This window comes from Aethalodelphis obliquidens, unplaced genomic scaffold, assembly GCF_003676395.1.
Source record: "Aethalodelphis obliquidens isolate GAN/ISIS:26980383/991018 unplaced genomic scaffold, ASM367639v1 scaffold23, whole genome shotgun sequence".
NCBI classification, from domain to species: domain Eukaryota; kingdom Metazoa; phylum Chordata; class Mammalia; order Artiodactyla; family Delphinidae; genus Aethalodelphis; species Aethalodelphis obliquidens.
Genome location: NW_020837967.1, coordinates 11,314,494 through 11,336,629, shown reverse-complemented (window position 1 = coordinate 11,336,629; position 22,136 = coordinate 11,314,494). Strand labels below are relative to the sequence as shown.

General features: G+C 33.6%; 1 protein-coding gene across 1 annotated transcript in view; it reads right to left on the bottom strand.

The window, feature by feature from the left end:
* Window positions 1-22,136, bottom strand: part of MALRD1 (MAM and LDL receptor class A domain containing 1) — a 604,410-nt gene that overhangs the window by 564,945 nt on the left and 17,329 nt on the right. Inside the window, exon 3 of the mRNA XM_027121490.1 lies at window positions 14,321-14,461. Within this exon, the coding sequence (XP_026977291.1) occupies window positions 14,321-14,461 (141 nt within the window). The remainder of the gene's footprint in view (window positions 1-14,320; window positions 14,462-22,136) is intronic.

Sequence of the window (22,136 nt, the reverse complement as noted above, 5' to 3'; positions counted from 1 at the left end):
TCTGCTTCAGTGATAAAGGGCTAGGTGGATCACTTTAGGGAATCATAAAATAAGCAATAAAAATGAGTGATATTAATAAAAATGTCAATGTAAAGACCTCTGAAATTTTTCTCCTCAATAAAAACAATGAAAATATTGGCAAAAACGGCCACAGTAAAGCTTACAGCAAACTGGAGACCTTTTATTCAATAAATAACTGAATCTCAGTAAAAACAGTAAATTTTAGGGGGGGGGGGTTCTTTTCTTTTTCTTTTTCACTTGGCCCTATTCCTACCGCTCTCCAGCTCCACAGCAACTATAAAAAATGGCAGCCCACATTCCTGGGGCAGCATGGCAACCACAGAAATGAGCAGAATAGAGTTAACACTCTTTCAAGCCTCATTACCAAATAATTATCAAATAATTATCATTATTTGATATATCTGGTGTTTCCCGAAAGACACCACTTATAAGGCTGTCTGAAATTGCCCAGTGCAAATAGACTCTTTACAGTAGGCATGTGTTGAAAACAATTACTGGCAAGTGTTTTAACTTTACTGTTGCTTGGTGCAGTACATAACATATGGGGTCAACAACAGACTAACCAAAAGCTTAAAGCAAAACTGAAATGTTGCACAGGAGCTTTGAAATGCTCCAACATCTTCCCACAAACCTATAGAGACACGTGCATGCATAGGGCTGTACACATGCTCTGGAAAGACCTGAAAAGGCCCTAAGCTCTCATCTCTGGCTGACTTTGAAGCTCTCTTAAGGCAGGAAGTGAAGAATAAGACAGAGATATCAACTGCCTAGGTAAGTGTTGAAGATACACCACAATAGAGTCCCTCAACGAACACTGGGAAATTTATTGGTTCCAGGCATTTAAGAAACTCTCTTTACAGCTGACCACTTGGCTGACCAAGCAGAGAATTCAATGGACACACATGACAGGAATAAAGACTTTACAGAATTATTCCAGGAAAGTCACTAAAGTAAAAACAACAAATACAACAAACCACAACAAACTGTAAAATTGAGGGAAAAAGATTTCCACACTTGCCACATTATATTGTTGTAGATGTCCGTGTTTCAAAAGAAATTGTGCGAAATGCAAAGAAACAGAAAAATGTGACTCATACAAAGGGAAAAAACAATCAAACAAAAGTGTCTCTGAGAAAGCCCAGATGCTGGACCTACCGAAAAAAGACTTTAAATCAGCTATTTAAAATATTTCAAAGATCTAAAGGAAACCATGTCTAAAGAACTAAGAAACCATGAGAATGATATCTTACAAAGTAGAGACTATCAGTAAAGAGATATAAATTATAAAATCAATAACTAATCACTATAATTGATTGTTATATTTGATAAAAATCAAACTCAAAATTCAGTGTGGATGGGCACACAATATATTAAGATGCTATTTGTGGCAATAACAGCATAAAGGTGGGGAGAATAGAGCTAGGTAGGACAAATTTCTTAAATACTATTGCAATTAAATTGTACTAATCCAGCATCGATTGTTGTAATCACTAAAGCATCCAGTAAACTAATTCAAAATATTATATATATACATACAATATATAATACATATAGAAAATATATATGTAACAGAGAAGAAAACAGTAATGGAGGAACAGAGTAACAAGAAAGACATAGACAAAACAAATAGCAGATAGAGGTGTAAATCCTATCTTATCAATCAAAAGTCTGAGGTTGATGTATTGTATAAAGACATAAGCCAACAATTCAACTACAAATTAAAGGGCTGAAAACAAAGAAATATAAAAAATATACAAACAACTAAAAGAGAGCTGGAAATTCATAAAACATATTTTAATGCACAATAAAAATGTTATTAGAGACATAAAAGAACAATTTATAATGAAAAAAGAATCAACCCATCAAATAACAATTATAAATATATATGCACCTAAAAACAGAGCCCCAAAATATAAGAAACAAAAACTAATAGAATCAAAGTGCAAACAGAGAATTCAACAATAATAGTTGGAAACTTCAACACCCCATTTTTCAGAATGAATAGAACAATTAGACAGAAGATCAGTAAGGGTACAGAAGACTTGAGCAACACTATAAACCAGTTAGACCTAACAGACGCATATGGAATCCTCTATCCAACAGCAGCAAAATGCATATGCTTCTATTACGTACACAAAATGTTCTCCAGGAAAGAGCTTATTTTAGGCCACAAAACAAGTCTCCATACATTTAAGAGGATGTTAATCATACAAGTATGTTTTACAGCTACAATGGAGTGATTTGAGTCAAGAACAGAAAGAAAGAAAGAAAAACAGAAACAAAGAAATTAAGGAAATTCGCAAATATGCAGAAATTAAATAACACACTCCTAATGGGTCAAAGGTGAAAATCAGAAGAGAAATTAGAAAATACTTGAGATGAATAACGAATTTAACTGCATCTCATGCATTTTGAAGCATTGTGAAAATACAATATATCAAAATGCATGAGATGTAGTTAATTTTGTGCTTAGAAATAAATTTATAGCTATAAATTACTAAATTTTAAAAAAAAGTTTTAAAATCAACAATCTAAACTTGCACCTTACAAAGCTGGAAGAAGAGCAAACTAAACCCAAAGCAAGTAGTAGAAGAAAATAGTAAATATTAGAGCATAGACAAATCAAATAGAGAACAGACAACAATAGAGTAAAATTAAGTAAACCACAAGTTGGTTTTTGGAAAGATCAACAAAATTGACAAATCTTTCACTAGCCTGACCAATAAAAAAAAAAGAAGACAACTCAATTTACTGAATGAATAGTGAAACAAGGGTCAGAACTACCAACTTTATAGAAATAAAAAGAATTATAAGGAAACATTATCAACAAATGCAGGCTAACGAATTAGATAACCTTGATAATATGAAAAAAATCCTAGCAAGACACAAAAACTGATTCAGGACCTAAACTGACTCTAGTAGAGATAGAAAATCTGAATAGATAACAAAAGAATGAATCAGTAACCAAAAAGCTCCCCACAAAGAAATTCTCAGTCACAGAAGGATGAACTAGTGAATTCTATAAAACATTTAGAGAATTAACACTAACTTCACCAACTCTTGCACAAATTATAAGAGGAAAGACTTCCCAATTCATTCTGTGAGGCCATTATTTCCTTGATACCAAAACCTGGCAAACATGTCACAAACATATCAAAAAAAAGAAAATTATAGGTCAATATCCCTGATTAACATACATGTAAAAATACTAAACAAAACACTGGAAAGCCTCATCAAGCAAGACATAAAGATACAAAAAGGATTATTCACTGTGACCAAGCGGAATTTATCCCAGGAATGCAAATTTGGTTCAACATATGAAAACCAATCACTATATGAAAACTAATCACTATAAAACACCATATAGGGCTGCCCTGGTGGCGCAGTGGTTGAGAGTCCGCCTGCCGATGCAGGGGACACGGGTTCGTGCCCCGGTCCACCAAGATCCCACATGCCGCGGAGCGGCTGGGCCCGTGAGCCATGGCCGCGGAGCCTGTGCGTGCAGAGCCCGTGCTCAGCAACGGGAGAGGCCGCGGCAGTGAGAGGCCCGCGTACCGCAAAAAAAAAAACAAAAACAAAAAAAACACCACCATATAAATAAAGGCCCAAAATGACATGATCATCTCAATAGATGCAGAAAACACATATGACAAAGTCTAACACTTTATTGGGATAAAAAACACTTCATATATTAGAGACGTGAACATGCTTACCTGATAAATGACATCTACAAAAAACCCTCAGCTAACATCAAACCTGATGGTAGAAGTTTAAAAAGTTTTCCACCAATGGAAATAAGGATATCTGCTATCACCAATTCCATTCAACATTGCACCGAAGTTTCTAGGTGGGCAATTAGACAAGGAAATGAAATAAAAGGCAGCCAGAAAGGAAACAGAAAGTAAAACTCTGTTTGCAAATGACATGGTCTTGTACATAGAAGGTCCTAAGGAACCATGCAATTACATCAGCCCATTTGAACAGTCGATGATAATCTTCCCATGTTAAGATCAGCTAATTGGTAACTTTAATTACAACCGCAAAGTCCTTTGACAGAAGTACCTAGATTAGTGTTTGAATAACCAGGGGATGAGAATCTTGGGGAGGACATCTTTAGAATTCTGCCTACTACAATCAGTAGCCACTAATTTGGTTCCCTTGTTCCATTTGCTATGTTATAAGGTACTGACCAAAGTCTATGAGGCCTAAAGTAGTTATGTTCCTACGAGTTCTCCCTTTTCTGATTCGGTTGTAGGACACTGAATCAGCATAACTAATCATCAGAATTGCAAGACTTCATTTGCAGAGAACTAAAATCTTCTGAGTCCTTTCCAACCACTTTAATTGGTAAAAGTCCCTGCCCACTTTCATTTGGCAGAATCTCAGTCTACTGACCATTTGGCTATGATTCAAAAGGTACATTCTTTGAAATTTGTATCATATTTATTTCAATATACATTTATTTTATGTATTTCTGTTCAGTATGGATTCAGTATGAGGCTGAATTAATTTGAATTAATACTCATATAAATTTAACAAATAAGTCACCTGCCTGTAAAGATAAAATTTCTGCCAAAAGGAAAGCAAATGATATAAAGGAAAAAGTTCTATGTCTACAGAGAAATTGTAACACATATTATTTTTTGGCTCTAATTAGTGAAATAATATCATTTACTTTAAGATAGGTTTACTACTAATTTATGTGGAGTAATTTCATTGACGTCATATCAGTTAATTCAAATAATCATCTGGGTTGTCAATTATGATTCCCTGACTGATATATTACCTGAATTTGAAATAAAAGGAATGAGGAAATAAACAAATATATTATCCAATAAAAAATAAGCATCACGTTTATAGAAGAATTATATAAACCTCATGTAGCTTATTTTAAATGCACACATGCAGGCACACATCAAGAACCCTGATATCATGAACTTGGCAATCAAAGAATTTGTGGGAAAGAAAAACAAAAACGGAAGCTCTCTGCAAAACACTACTTGAGGCAGAAAGAATTACGAAGTACCAAATGTGTATGCCTTTGAAATTAATTATGTGGTGTGGCTGAGGAGTTGCATTATCCATCAACCCTCTCATTTCCACTGCCTGCTTGGACAGTATTGGTAATTATTGGTAATAGGACTGTCAGCTGTGAAGGAGTTTGGGTAGAGATGGGAAAAGAGGGAAGGAAATGGTACTGATGAGCAAAATCTGTAACCTTTGGGTGACATAATTCCTGACATTCCCGAATACACTTTTGGCCTAATCTTCATTTCCAGAGACCGTATTCTCTAGCCATAGCAGACTGCTATATCATTGCCTGGGCACACCAAGTAACTCTATACGGTCCTTATGGGGTTCTTTCAGTTTGAAATATTTCTTTCACTTCCTTGTCCATTGAAATATCATTCATCTTTCAAGTCCTTTCTCAAATGCCCTTTTCCTTTCCAGTGTCAGAATTTGCCTATAGCCACAGAGCAATCTGCTCAGACTAATATTATAGTACTTTTCTAATTTCTCCCTGTATTAAAATTAACTGGGTTATTCTTGAGAATGCTTTCCAAAGAGATCATAAACACTCTAATATGCAACATGTATCTTAAAAATCTTTATAACATTCACAGCCTTTATCATGTGATGCCTTACACACACTGGGCTTAATAAGAGCTTTTGAACTGAAATTAACAATTGATACCAACATATAAAATTGTATTTCATAAACATAATAAATTTTTCATCTTTAATTTTTACTTTTAAACTAGTGTAACTACAATATTAAAAATGCAACAAGTGGAAAAATACACTGTATACCCACTTAATGAACATAATTCTTATTTTTATTTTTATTATAAGAAACAGGGTTAACTACTGTAATAAAATCTCCTCCATAATTGAAAATTCACATGAATGTTTAAATAACAGTGTAATGAAGCTGATTTCTCTGCAAAATCAGAGTACAGATCAAAGTAAGCTTCACCGATGTTTGCTACAAAAAGGAATTGAATACTGACCACTAAAATTAAGATTATAACTTATCTGTTAGTGGAGGAATTTTATCCTTTACTTATCTATCCCCATTGCATACTGTCAGATGCAAAAATGCTCAATTAATGTTTATTGAACAGACTAAGGGACAGCAAACTATGACCTGCAGACAAATCTCACCTTCCACCTGATTTTGCATGGCCTAGAGAGCTAAGGGTTTTTACACTTTTAAATGGTTAAAAAAAATTCAAAAGAATAGTATTTTATGACATGTGAAAGTTATATGAATTATAAATTCCAGTGTCCATCAGTAAAGTTTTATTATAATATAGCCATGCTTTATCTTTAAGTATTGTTTATGGCAACTTTCACAGTATAGTGGCAGAGTTGAGTACTTGGGACACAGACTGTATACCCTAAAAAGTCAAAATTATTTACTATCTGGCCCTTTAAAAAAAATATGCAGATCCCTGGAATAGAACATTAATGTTCAGGTTAATGTCTCCATTACTAAATTGCAGCTTCACTGGGGACAAGGTCTGTGTTCTTGTTCACTATTATAGCTACACATACACAATGTGTGGAATAATATATTTGCCCAATAAAAAGTTTTTAAATATATAAAATAAATAAACATTACTTTTTCACTAACATCAAAATAAATGGATGTTAAGACTATAAAGGCTATAAAAACTTGATCTAGAGAGTAAGAATATGAGACTCTTTTCTATTTTTTGTCTTTTGCTGTTTCTTATTAATAAAAGAATCTAAGTCACTGTCTAAATTAACACAGCCTGCCAAGTATTGAGAAATAGATTATGGTTCCTAGTGCCCTTCAGAAAGGGCAGCATAGATCAGTTTAGGACATCCTGGTGTTAGAAAAACCAGTGATGAATATAAGGCTTATATTAAAAAAACAAGAAAAACCTAAAAGCTTTGGCCTGAGGTTAAGCTACCACTGCAGCTAAAACACTGATAGAAAGGTTGCTCTTTCCTTAGCCTGAAGAATCAGGTAAAGAAGCCAAGGACATGCAGGTCCGCCATAAATAAAGGGCAGAATTCTAGAAAGAAAAGAGCCTTAAAAAGGGGTGACCCATGTTCTATGAATAAACTCTACCCAAATCTCCACCTAAAACTGAAGCATGCATGTGCAGGGAACACTTCTAGTAACTAAAGCTAAAAGAGCTGAATTGATATTTGAACTACTGAATTGATATCTAAACTACAAAACAGAATTCTCAATTTGAATCTAAGCAAGCTAATCATCTACTTAAACGAAATCAATCATAAATACTCTCAATAAATATAACAGAGACTCTACAGTAGTAAATTTATAATGTCATAGATATGATCCAAAATTATTTGACAGAAAAAGGACCAGGAAAATACAACCATGCCATGGGAAAAGACAGTCAACAGAGGTCAATTCTGAGATGAAGGAGACAAGGATTTTTAAATTACAATTATACTGATGCTCAGTGAAGGACAATACACTCATAATGCATGAAAGGATAAGAGATCTTAGTAGAGAAATTAACACAATTTAAAAGCAATTAAATGAAAATTTTTATATAATATCTGATATTTTTAAAAGATCATTAGATAGGCTTATAAGCATATTAAAGATGACACGGAAAAAAATCACAGAACTTGAAAATAAATCAATTGAAATTGTTCAATGTGAAAAAAGAGAAAACAATCAAACTATATAAGACCCTCAAAAACAATATGTTAGACATGTTGTCTAACATCATGATGATTGAAGTCCAAGAAGGAGAGGAGAGAAAGAATGAGATGGAAAAATATATCTGAATAAATAAGGGGAGAACACTTGCCAAAATTGGTGGAAAAATAATTTAAAATTCATGAAGCTTATTTAACCTGATTAGGACTTTTAAAAATCTCATGCCTAGGCACATTATAGCCAATTGATTAAAACCAACATAAAATATCTTGATAGCACTAAGAAAAACAAAGCTATATTAAATATAGCAAAACAATCATTTTAATAACTGTGAATGTCACATCAGGGAATAGGGAGGCCAGAAGACAGGGAAATAATATCTTTAAAGCACTAAAAGAAAAACATGTGCATGAAACAATTCTATAGCTAATGAGAATATATTTCAAGAATAAAGGGAAAATAAAGACATTTTCAGTAAAGGAAAACTAACAATTTATCATCAGCAGAACTGGACTACAAGAAATACTAAAGGAAATTCTTTATGCTGAAGAGAAATGATACTAGAGACAAACTCAGATAGAAGAAATGGAGATTATTGCAAGTAATGTATATGATAAAAGAATATTTTTCTCTTAATTTATTTTTAATAATATTTAAAGAAAAATAGCATTGACTTGTAAGATTTGTAACTTACATATTATAGATTACAGACGTAATACATGGGATCACTATAAAGTAAAGGACAATGAGAAAGGGATAAATGACCTATGCTTTTCTAAATTTTCTACATTGTAAGTATATTTTACAATATCAATTTTAAGTATACTATAAAGAGTTAAGAGTATATGCCATAATCCCTAGAGTTACTACAAAATTAAATGTTAAGACATACATCTAAAAAGCCAATTAAAAAAGGATTTTTAAAAATATTCAAATAATCCCAAAGAAGGCAGAGAAGGAGACCAGAAGGATCAAAAACAGAATGTTCAAACAGAAGACAAACAATAAAATGTTGAGATAAATCTAACAATACCAATTATCACATTAAATTAAATGGATTAAACATTCCAATGAAATGAATTATCATAATGGATACAAAAGCAAGGTTCAACTATATGCTGTCTCCCAGAGACACACTTTAAGTATAAAGACACAGACAGGTTGAAAACAAACGATAGGAAAAAATATATCGTAAAAACAACATAAGAAAAGACAGATGACTTGCACACTATTTTATCACCTTAACCTAAATGATAGTTATAGACCCCTATACCCAATAATTGCAGAATACACATTCTTTTCTAATTCACCTGGTATTTTCACCAAGATAGATTATATGCTGTATCATAAACTAAGTCTCAAAATATTTTAAAAGATTGAAGTAAAAGAATGTATTAACCAAAAGGTAATTAAAATTAGAAGTCAATAATAATATGTCAAAACCCCACAAACATAATATTTGGAAATTCAACAACACACTTCTAAATAATCCATGGACCAAAGAATAAGTTACAAAGGAAATTAGAAAATGTTTTAACTGAATAATATATATCAAAACTGGTGAACCAAAATTTCCACTTCAGGAAATAAGAAAAAAAAGAAAAATAAATAAAAGGAAAATCCTAGGTAGAAGAGAAGAGAAGAAGAGAAGAGATAAAACACAAATAATCAACAGCAGGAATAAGGGGGGTTGTTGCTATACATTCTACAGACACTGAAAGGATAACTGACTCTTAACAACTTCATGCCAACAAATTTGACACATTAAAAATAGAAAAAATGGATTTCATAAAATTAAAGACTTCTCATTAAAAATATCAATAAGAAGATTAATATACATTCCACAGACTTGGAGAAAATATTTGTAAGCATAAATCTTAGAAAGAATGGGAAGCCAAGATATATAAAAACTGGTACAAGGAACTCCCATCCTTTGCTGATGGGAATGCAAAATGGTACAGCCACTTTAGAAGACCGGCAGTTTCTTATAAAACTAAGCATACCCTCACCATAGAATCAAGCAGTCATGTTCCTTCTTATTTATACAGAGGAGTTGAAAACTTACGTGCACACAAAAACCAGCGGCTGGATGTTTACGGTAGCTTTATTCATAATTGCCAAAATGTGGAAAAAACCAAGATGCCCTTCAGCAGGTGAATGGGTAAACTACGGTACATCCAGACAGTGGAATATTATTCACCACTAAAAAGAAATGATCTATCAAGCCATGAAAAGACATGGATGAAACTTAAATGCATATCAATACATGTCATTATACATTTGTCCAAATCCATAGAGTGTACAACGCCAAGAGTGAACCCTAATATAAACTACGGACGTTGCGTGAAAATTATGTGTCCATGTAGGTTCATTGATTGTAACATATGTACCACTCTGGTGAGGAAGTTTTGTACTGGGGGGAGGCTGTGTGTATGTGGGAGCATGGGGTGTACAGGAAACCTGTGAGGTCTATTCAATTTTGCCGTGAATGTACTCCAAAATTAGAGCCTATTTTAAAAATTACAACTCATTCATAAAAAACAAGTAGCCCAATAAAAATTAAGCAAAATACGTGAGCAGAAAGTTTACAGAAGAAGATATATTAATAGCCAATAAGCTCATGCAAAAGAGACCAATATCAACAGTCATCAGGAAAATTCAAATTCAAACCGCGGTGAGATACCACCACATACCTAGCAGAATGATCAAAATGAAACCACTAAATAGAAAATATTAACAAAGGTGCAGAACAACAAGAAGTCTCATAGATTGTTGGTAGGAGTGTGAAATTGTACAGCTACCTTAGAAAAAGCTCTGGCAGTCCTCATAAAAGTAAACATCCATTGACGCAGCATTTCAGTTCTAGGTATTCACCAAAGAGAGTTAAAAACATATATTCACAATGACTTGTACAAAAACATTCATAGCAGTTGTATTTATAATAGCCCAAAACAGGAAAAAAACACAGGTGTCCATCAATAGGAGATCTGACGAATAAACTTATTCAATTGCAAACTGCTCAGCGATAAAAAGGAAAGAACTCATGTTACATGCTACAACCTGGATGAACCTGAGAGCAAAGTGAGAAAAGTCTTACACAAAAGGGCATACAATGCACAAGTTCATTTAAATGAAGTTCTAGAATAGGCAAAACTAATCTACGGAGGAGGAAAAGGGATTAAAGCAGTGATTATTTTGAGAGCAGAGGATGCGAGCAAGGATTGACTAGGAAGGGACCTGAGGGGACTCTCTGGTGTGACAGTAATGTTTCACATTTTGTTAGGGGTTTGAGTTGCACAGGTGAATGCATTTGTCAGAACTTATCCAATAGTATTGATACACTTAAACTGGTATTTTCATATAACATAAGTTTTACTTCAAAGGGGAAAAAAAAAAGAACTGTAATGAATACCTAACTCCAGCACAAGGACAAACTTTTTCTTAAGGGACCAAATAGTTTAGGCTTTGTCGACATACGGTCACTGTCACAACCACTCAACTCCAAGACTGTAGTACAAAAGCAGCCACAGACAATTTGTGAATGAATGGGCATGGCTGTGTTCCACTAGAACTGTATTTACAAAAATAGGAAAATGACCCACAGGACATGGTTTGTTGATCTCTGCGTCTAGTTAATGATACCATGTTGCCGTATTTGCGGTAAAGTTATTCCTGCAACTTTCTCTGAATGCATAGAAAATATGACAGATTGATGGATGGAGAAAGGGTTGGGTGGATGGATAGATATTGATAAAACAAATATAGAACAGTAATTTTAATTATATAACCTAAGTGGTAGGTATATGGTTAGTCACAGTAAGTTTTTTCAAACTTTTTCACATTCTTGAAAATTTTTATAATAAACTCTTGTTGGGGGAACATACAAATAAAAAAATAAGTGGGTTCATAGATCCTGTTCATAGCTTACTAGGCAAAATAGAGCTAATACGGCCATAAATTAAGAAACACAGTGTAGATGAAACTTTCAAAGCTATTATGTGCTGCCCAACAATCCCACATGACCAAAGAAATGCCACAGAAATGGGTCCTGCAGGTGTGTCTGTGGAGGATAGCAAAGGACCTTCAGTCCTAGACTATGATCATCATACCTCCCTAGAACAAAATAAAAAGACTGGATGCTGTTTAATAGTGTGTGTGTTTCATAATATAATATATGGGTTTTAGACCCAATTTAGCAATTGGTTAAAATAAGTTCTCATAATCCCATTTAAACCTAATTTTAAATACCCAAATAAGAAAAATAATCTGTGGTATAAAAGGAAATATTAACTTTCCAAATAATGTTTTTTATCTTTGATAACCTATACAGTTTAGGTTTACAGAGAACTATATATTTTAAAAAACTCACGTATCACCTTTACCATGAGCTGAATTCTAGAATTATTTAAAACTATTTTTATAAGAATTAAGAAAAACTCATATTTTATGTTATAAGAAAAACTTTTATATTCTTATAAGAAAAACTATTATATTCCATTCTTTAAAAAAAGTTTTACTATCATTGCAAAGATATATTTGAATTTGTGTAATGATACTATTTTATCTAATTACAATGTTATACACTTTTAAAAATCAATACTACATCTTAATCACTTTGCCTCAAGCTTTAGACTTCAAATATTGACACAGTGATGTTTTTAATGTTCTAACAGATTTTCAAACTTAGCTCTGAAAACTTCTCAAGGCATTGATTACATGATGAAAGATATTAATCTGGAGCACTGACAAATTATTTCAAGTGTAAGTTAATCAAAAATTTTATTACTACTCATGAAATAAGGATTGTTGAATGGAGACAAGATTCCAGCATGACTACTTTTTCCATAAACATTTTCAAGCACCTTATATCTGAAGGCAAAACATTTGCTTATTTAAAGCAGTCTCTAGGGAAATACTCATATTTTAACATTTAATTGTAGTTATAAGAGATACATCACTATTATTAAAACCACTAGCCTTCAATTATTATGCTAGGCAACATTTTGCCCCTCTTTCCCTATGAGGCTTATAATATTATTATTATTTCCATTTTACAGATGAGGAAACTGAGACCACACAGCTAGCAGGTTAGCAGGGCCAGTGTTCATACACAACCAGTCTGACTCCAGAGATCTTAAATTAAACCAAGCGATATAGCTAAGATAGTGTTTGCCTATATAACATTTCAATTTTGATGTGAATTGATCCCATTTTATCTCTTTACTAGGCTATCAAATGGCAAAATAAGAAAAGAGAAGGAAGAAAGAAAGAGGGAGGAAATGGAGGAGAAAAGAAAAGAGGTGGAGACCCTGATGTTGTCTAACTTCAAGACGAGGTGGCAAGAAGAAGAGAATCAGAGTCACATATAACATAAAAAGAAAATATCAAGTATGCTGCCCATGATGGAGACTAAGGTAAGTAACTGTATACTGTGAAAAATCTTCTAAGTAAAAGGAAAAAACAGTGAGGAGGTTCTAAAAGGGAAATGGAATTACAATGGCTAAAATTTGGGAACCAGATTTAATATCACCATCTAACACAACTGTATCCATAATAAATGTTTCATGTAATTGCAGTGAGTCGGTCCTGTTTGTGAAGTCTGGCTCCCCCCGTTTTTATTTTTAGTGATAGAGTTGGCTTATTCCTAACAATTGTTAAACACTCTTTTTTAAAACTTATTTTTGTCATCAAAGCCAAGGACAATAAACTCCATTTTACTTACATAAGAGTTAAAATTAGGAACACCAAAATTATTCAGAAATGTACTAAACATCAACTTTTATCAGGTATTTTATGACAAGCTCTACTTACAATATCTTACTTAGCTCTCAAATCCTATCTTATGATAGATTTTAGAGTTGAGAAAACCAAGGTTTAACAAAGTAAATTGCTCAAGATTATATAGCTAGTGACAGCACCAGCATTCTAACCACATGTATAGTATTTATGTAAACATTTCCAAACCACTAACATCTAATCACTTCAAATTGTCTCTAGGGAATACTCATATGTAACATTTAGTTGTATTTATTTGAGAGAAGTGTAAATTTTCTTAAAAAATCACCAGCCTTCAATTAGTTATGCCAGGCAAAAGATTACCTCTTTTCATACCATGTGTAAGGCCATCAGGTGAAGGCAGGCAGAGTCAGTTTTTGCTTTACTAAAATATCTTAATCACCTGGTATAAAATGGCAAGTGAATGAACTTCATTAGTTAACATTAGTTAACAACTAAAGAAATGAATAAATGTCTGGCTCCCGAACTCCCATCAGAGCTTTCTAGTCAGCCGAAGAATTCAAGTATTACTAGAGAAAGCTAAAATCAGTCTAAACAAAAGCAAAGATATTTGACAAATTAACCTATGGAGTACTATGTTTAAATTTCACAGTTTCCTTACAGAGTCAAAATAGCTAGAAAATCCCAATTATTATCTAGATGGACCTTTGAGGTCCCAGGAACCCAATTATAAGTATCTAATACGACATTTTAGAATCATAAATATCTTGAATATAGTTAAAGAATGTATAAAATTAGACATCATCATCCTTAATATCTAACCATCAGCTCTGATTCTACTGTCCTTACCAACCACTTGACCAAAAAAAAAAAAAAAAAGTTCAAAGCACTTACCAGACATATCACCGTTGTGGTCATGAAATGGAGGTGATGGGCCAGTTATCCCACTCCTCTTTGCCCAGCCAAGTCGCAGACTCTGATCTTGCATCATACTACAGAGTCCATCCTCAAAATCACATCTTTCATAGTTTGAGCCTAATGGGAGAAAAAAGAAATCCACTTTCACAACCCCACATGTAGCTTTTTAAGAAATAAAACAATAGGTGAAAAAGAAAGCTTAGGAACAAATTACAAAGAGATTAACATCAGGATAATTTCTCACAATTTAAGTCTACTTCATCAATGCAAAGCTTTTTTGCATATGACATTTAAATAAATCACCACATATTAAAAACCAGTGTGGTCATACAGAAAGAATGCCACTCATGAGGTCAGAAGACTGAGGACCTAATCTTGATTTTGTCTCTTATTAACTGAGGGCCTTGCTAAACCACTTAACCACACCAAGCCATTTTCTTCACCTATGAAATTGAAATAATGGCATGCTGCCCTTTCTCCCTCAAATGACTGCTGTGAGAATCTTATGACATAATATATATATAAATACAACTCTTAGGCACCACAAAATATGAGGCATTATTATTAAGGTTACATCTTCACATCCACCTTAATGTTCCAGCCATATCAGAATTTCAGGTTTGGGCAGACCATTTCAGAGAGGACCCTCTGATACAAATTCAGCCATTGTGGCTGCGACGGAACCCTGGAATTAAGCATAGCACCTCCCTGTTGAATCTCAGTGTTCTTGAAATCCCTGGTGTTTTTAATCACAACAAGGCATTTTCTGGCTTTTTCCTTTTCTTTTCTTTTTCTCTTGGTATAAGTGATCCAAGAGGCTTGGGAGAGGGAGAAAGATCTGGACACTTGGTTGCTCACAATAACCCCCCAAGGAGGGCTTTATTCCATTATCCACCATCTGTAAATGTCACTCTCTAAAAAAACAGATTAATTCAATGGCAACTATACCGTCCCTGGGTTGTAGCTCTTAGTAACTGGAGATGTTCCTTTGACAAGCTTGTTCTTGTGCTAACTGGTTGCATTAGCCACGGTGGTTATTCTGATTAATAGATAGACAGTGCCTGGCAACCCAGTCACAAAAACATAATTTTTAGTCACATTTCGGAAGAATATTACTTAGTAATAATACATCTGGTGCATATCCTTGAGAACATCCATGTGAGTACTGAAAGCTGAATTAGAAACTACACTTTTAAACATTATCTAAACCTGCTTTATTACCAATGGTCTATTTTATTATTTTCAGTCCTAGATTCCTTATTTTGAAAGATTTTACAAAGCAGCTGTATTCTGTAATGTTAACAGGTATCTTAATAGCCACGATTTACTGAGGGAGATCAGTGCCAGGCATTCTAAGTGCGGTAGTTTATTTACTCCGCAAAAAAACCTTACGAAGCAGGCAGCCAGTGAACGTTGGGGCCAAGATTGGAACCAGGTCTATTTTGACTCCAGACCCTGAATTCTTAAAGCTCTGTTCCAAGGTCTCATTGTTAAGCCACTAACCCACTTTTACCTCTAGAATTAGAGGCCTGTCAGAGTTTCTAGTACTGAGGAAACCAGTATTTCCAGGCAGAATTCATGTCATTCTATCTAAAAGCTGAGAAACTTGATTAGTCTGTGAATCATACCGTGCTTAAATTTACAATTGCCTTAAGGCCTCTGAAATATTTAGAATATCCAGAATATCCCAATCATTACCTCATGGACCCCTAGTGGTCCAGGGAAGCTGGTTAAACAGAAAATGAACTAAATTATAGTTATTTGTATATGAATGTGCATGTCATTCAACTAGTTATGCATGTGTATCTTCATAAGTATGTATGTTTTCAAGTCTCTTTTAGTCCCAGCATTTTTTCCAATGATCTACTTGTGATTACAAAATATTCTAAACTATTTTTTATCACCATATTTCAGCAATTATGTGTATGAAATGTACACACACACTCACATAGGTGTCAAACAGTTTTTAAATACCAAGAAATTACCTTGCATTACAATTACTTAGTTGATGTCTGTTTCCAATGTTCTTTGTTCTCTTTAATAAACAAGGATAATAATGGTGTATTCTGGAAGTGTTAGAACTAGAAAAACAGCTAAATGAAACATTTTTATTTCTGAATAGTCTCAACAGGGGTTCCTTTTGTTACAAAATGAATCTAATGAGCATACATTTTTCAACTAATTGTTATTAAAAAAGCAATCACGAACTTCTCATAACTGCCAGATTATTCAAAAATGCATCAGAAAATTTTCTAAGTATTCATTTTCCTCCCAGTAGAGAATTGTGTATTTTAAACCATTTGAACAATTTTTCCTGAATTGTGGTTGATTTGCCTTTTATAATCTCATATCCCACACATCTACATTCAAATCTGATAGTACTTACTATACTAAAGTGTGTCTGCGTGGAGATTTTCGTGCTACCACAGCAATGCTGCAGTTGGACAACATACGGAACGGGAGGAATGGGATGCAGGAACTTAGGAGAGTCTATGTTCCTCGGCTTTTTGAACTTGAGCAACTCATCATTTTGTTTTTAATTTTGTGATCCCACAGGTCCAGCGTACTGCAGTGAAAAAGAGAGGGTACCTCCATGTTGTGCTTTGAGGTTGCTTGGAAGACCCAATTATCTTCTGAATTGGCTTCCACCATGCCAGATTCTCTCATTAAAATTTTACTGCAGAGCCATTCGTGGATTCAATCATTAACACCATAAGTGAAGAAAAATATTAAACTATATCCTCAAGTGATAGTTAACATAGGGCATGCTTCTGAGAAAATGGTAAGGAATAGAAAAAAATTTTAATAGTGGTAGTGGTGAAGAAACTGATGCAGAACTCGGGATTAACTTAGTATGAGTAGATCATCACAATATAAAGTTCTTAGAAGACAGGGAAACTGTAAGAGTTAGGAGAACTCTAAAGAGGAGAGGTAGAAGGTATTAAAAGCAAGCCATTTATTTCACAATTTTGCCTGGGTCTGTATTAATAATGCACGTTTCTTCTCCTGAAAGTTCTATGAGGCACAGTTGCAGACTTTCCTAATGTTAAATCCTGCTTTTCTTGGAAAACTGTGCCAAAATATAAAATGCATCATTTTAACCATTTCACGTACATAGTTCTGTGATAAAAACAGTAATTCACCTTGATATGCAACCATCACTACCATCCAAGTCCACAACTGTTTCATTTTCCCCAGCTGAAACTTTTCATTCCTCCCTCCCCTCAGCCCCTCGGAACCACCATTCTACTTTCTGTCTAAAAATTTGACTACTCCAGGTACCTCATATAAGTGGAATCATGCAATATTTGTCCTTTTGTGATTGGTTTATTTCACTTAGTATAATTGTCCTCAAGGTTCAGCCATGTTGTAGCATGTGTCAGCATCTCCTTCCTTTTAAAGCTGAATAATATTCCACTTATGTATCTACCATATTTTATGTATGCATTCACCTGCTGGAGGATACTTGGGTTGCTTCCACTTTTTGGCTATCGGGAATAAGGTTGTTATCAACATGGGTGTACAAAAATCTGTTGGAGTCCCTTTTTTCATGTCTTTTTGATATGTCTCCAGATTTGAATGGCTGTATTATACAGTAATTCTATTTCTAATATTGAATGGAATTGCCATACCATTTCCACAGAAGCAAAAAGGCTTTACATTCCCACCACCAATGCACAAGTGTTCCAATTTCTCAACATCTTTGCCAATACTTGTTATTTTCTTGGGTTTTGTTTGTTTGTTTATAATAGCCATCCCAATAGATGTGAGGTGGTATCTCATTGTGGTTTTGACTTGCATTTTCCAAATGATCAATGATATTGAACATCTTTTCATGTGCTTATTGGACATCTGGATATCTTCTCTAGAGAAGTGTCCATTCAGGTCCTTTGTTCATTGCTTGTTTTTTGTTGCTGAATTGTACGAGTTCTTTATTTATTCTGCATGTCAATGTCTTAGATATAGAGTTTGAAAACATTTTCTTCCATTCCATGGATTGACTTCTCATTCTGATAGTGTCCTTTGATACACAAAAGTTTTTCATTTTGATGAGCTGTAATTTATCTAGTTTTTCTTTGTGGCCTGTGATTGCCAAAAAATCATTGCCAAATCCAATGTTATGAGGCTTTTCCCCTGTGTTTTCTTCTAAGAGTTTTATAGTTCTAGCTCTTACATTTAGGTCTTTAACCTATTTTGAGTAAATTTTGGATATGCTGTAAGGTAGGGGTCCAAGTTTAATCTTTTTGCATATAGATGTCCAGTTTTTACCACACTGTTGAAAAGACTATTCTTTCCCCATTGAATGGTCTTGGCACCCTTGTCAAAAATCATCTGACCATCTATGAGACAGCTAATTTCTAGGCTCTCTGTTGTATTTCATTGGCCTATGTGTCTGTCTTTATGCCAATTCCATATTCTTAATTACTGTAGCTTTGTAGTAAGTTTTGAAATCATTAAGTGTGAGGGCTATAAGATGGTTCTTTTTCAAGATTGTTTTGGATATTTAGGGTCCCTTAAGATTCCATATGCATTCTAGGATGAATTTTACTATTTCTGCAAAAAATATTTTCTTGGGATTTTGAGAGGGATTACTTTGAATCTATAGATCACTTTGGGTACTACTGACATCTAAATAATATTAATTCTTCCAATCCATGAACATGAGGTATCTTTCCATTTATTTGCATCTTCTTTAATTTCTTCCAGCAACAATTTTTTGTTTTCATAACCTTGGTTATATTTATTCCTGAGTATTTTATAGTGTTTGAGGCTATTATGAATGGACTTTATTTCCTTTTTAGATTGTTCATCGTTAGTGCACAGAAATGCAACTGATTTTTGTGTGTTGATTTTGAATCCTGCAACCTGCTTAATTTGTTTCTTTGTTCTGACATTCTTTTCATAGACTTTTGGAGTTTTCTACATTTAGGATCACATTTTCTGTGAACAGCGATAATCTGACTTGTTCATTTCCAATCTGAATTGCTTTTATTTCTTTTTCTTATCTAACTGCTCTGGCTTGGACTTCCAGTACTATGTTGACAGAAGTGATGAAAGAGGGCTTTCGGTCTGTCACCATTGAGTATGACGTTAGTTGTGGGTTTTTCATATACAGCCATATGTGTGTTAAGGTAATTTCTTTCTATTCCAAGATTGTTAAGCGCTTTTATCTCCTTCCCTTCTTGAGGAAAGCTATTTATTACATAGTTACAAAATTTTACATACATTTTACTGTTTAGAAAATGATTTCCTTCATGTAGATAGCACATAAAAACATTTGTACAAAGAATTACCTCCCTTACTCTCATTTAATGTAAAAATTAATGGCCAGTTACATTGCTGTCTTACCCCTAGGTAATACCCAAAGGATGAAATAAATTCAAAATAGTCCAATTAAATCAAAGTAAAATTTATTCTCAAAAGTAGATTTCCATGAAAGAGTGCAATTATTTGGCCTGGCAATGTGAAACCATTAATTAATTTTTATCAGGGAAATGTTTATCTTTCACACTGAACTAATTTTGTTAGTTTCACTGAAACAAAAACAGGAAAAACTGTAAATCAGAAAGGTATGTGATAGCATATGGAATTACAACTTCCATAGCTCACACCAGAATTATCTAATATTACTTAAGTTGGAATCTTGTCATATAGTTGCCTTTAATCTCAAGCCATTGAGCAAGAATTTGACACAGATACCATCATTGGCAAGATGGTATCTTTGGCAAGAATTTGACACAGATACCATCATTGTCACATGAGAAAAAGATTTCCAAACCATATTTTAACTATAACACTGTTTCAAGATTAGTAAGTTTCACAGAATTTGTTATAATAGCCCAAACTGAGACATTTTGCTATGATGAATAGGAGTTTTAGTTGATTAATAAAAAATATGTTTAAAACATTTTGCATCCAATGTAGTGGTAAGATAAATACTGCACATGAAATCTCACATTTCACTCTATTAATGCTTATCTTCAAGTATTTTAATGAACTTCTACAACTACTTTTAAAAGTAGTTGACATTTATGTCATGCTACTGAAGAAACAATGTACTTACTATCATCTGATTAAACACTACCACCTCTCAGATTTTCAGAATGCACCTCTAATGTAATTTTCACACATTTCACATACAAATTTAGATTTATATGAAGTAAAGACCTTTTGAAAAAAGTATTATTCCTAAATCCAAAAAAGTTTGCGCAAGAAGTTAGGTAATACTTCAAAACTTTATATTTCATCAAATCAAAGTATTAAAAATAGACCAAATGGAAATGTTCTTAAGCAAGACATGTACGTAGGGGAGAAATTATTTAACTGAATATATTTTTCCATTTTGAGTCACAGTAATTTTAGCTCTAAAAGTAAATGTATGGAACAGTTAATGTTAATACTAACTTCAGGTATGCTACAGTAATTACCTAATTACTGGAGTAATTTCTGAGAAAATACTGGAGTATTTTCTGGTAATATTCCAGTGGTAGGAACCCACTGCAGGGGATATATCTCAACATTGTAACACTGTATCAACAGTACAGTTTATAGTCTTATGGTTGACTTGGACCTGAATAGCAACGTAAGTAATATTACTGTTTTACTGTTGAGTAAAACTAAAACAGAGTAAAGCCTTTATATATCAAATAATTCTGAACAATTACTAGAAGAGAAACTAAATTATTGCTGTGCTTAATAGAATGAGGAAGACCAGGCAATGGGGTTCTGCGTAGAAGCAGACATTGCAACACTAGAAACATAATTTTTTAAAAATACCCAGATCAGTACCACAACATGTACTTCCCTGGCTCAGGATATTAATAAATTCTAATAAAGAGAGATTCTTGTCAACATTAGAACCAAATAGTTGTTACACCTAAAAATTATTTTTCTTGCTCACGATTTACTGTGTTCAATATTGTGTATAAATAGAATTTATTTCATTGTGAAGATTTAGTCTTTTTAAATCTAATATCTTTAAAAAATACTGAGTTAAAATAATAGGTTCAAGTATTCTGAAAAACAGGTCCATCATGTAAAATTTAAAAATTTTCAAAAACACTATTAATAGAATCAGTTGCATCCAAATTTCAACTTCAACTATGCCAATTTCATTTTAAAAAGTCAACATATTAATCTATTTCTTTAAAGCTCACACCATTTGTACTTTAAAGAGGGTCACAGATTAATTTTTTTCCCGAAATGTGACTACTGAAACATCATTATAAAGTCAGCTTCAGTAAGAACAAAAAATCTTGTCTATAATTTTAGCATCACAAATTTTCAAGAGAAAAACTGCTTGGCCATCATTATTCCTCCACAATATTTTCCCCCTAGTGGGTGTACAAAAGAAACTCACGCTTTAAAGTGATTCTCAATTTTATCTACCGGTTATCCCATTTTAAATAAAATACCAAAGTGGAAACTTCTCAGAAATGAAAAGCGAAAAAGCCAAAAGGTGACCTCCCAGTGTAACATTTAAAATGAAATTTGTTTATTCGACAAATCTGTTCCTTCACTCTCCTCTAAGGCTGGGCTTATTAGTATCTTTCATGTAGCTGAGACCTCGCCCACTGGGCGGCTTCCCCTTCTTTCGCATTAACCTTTTCCCTGAAGCAGGACTACGCATGTTATCACAGCAACCACGCAGAAAGGAAGCTTCAGAGGGATTAGTGATGGAAGGGACTTTGCATTTCTTGTCAAACCAACCGAGTGGTTCATCTTAGCTGCTCACCAAAGAACAGCAAGGGCTTTCCCCAGACAGGCCAGAGAAAGGACAGCACATCCACAT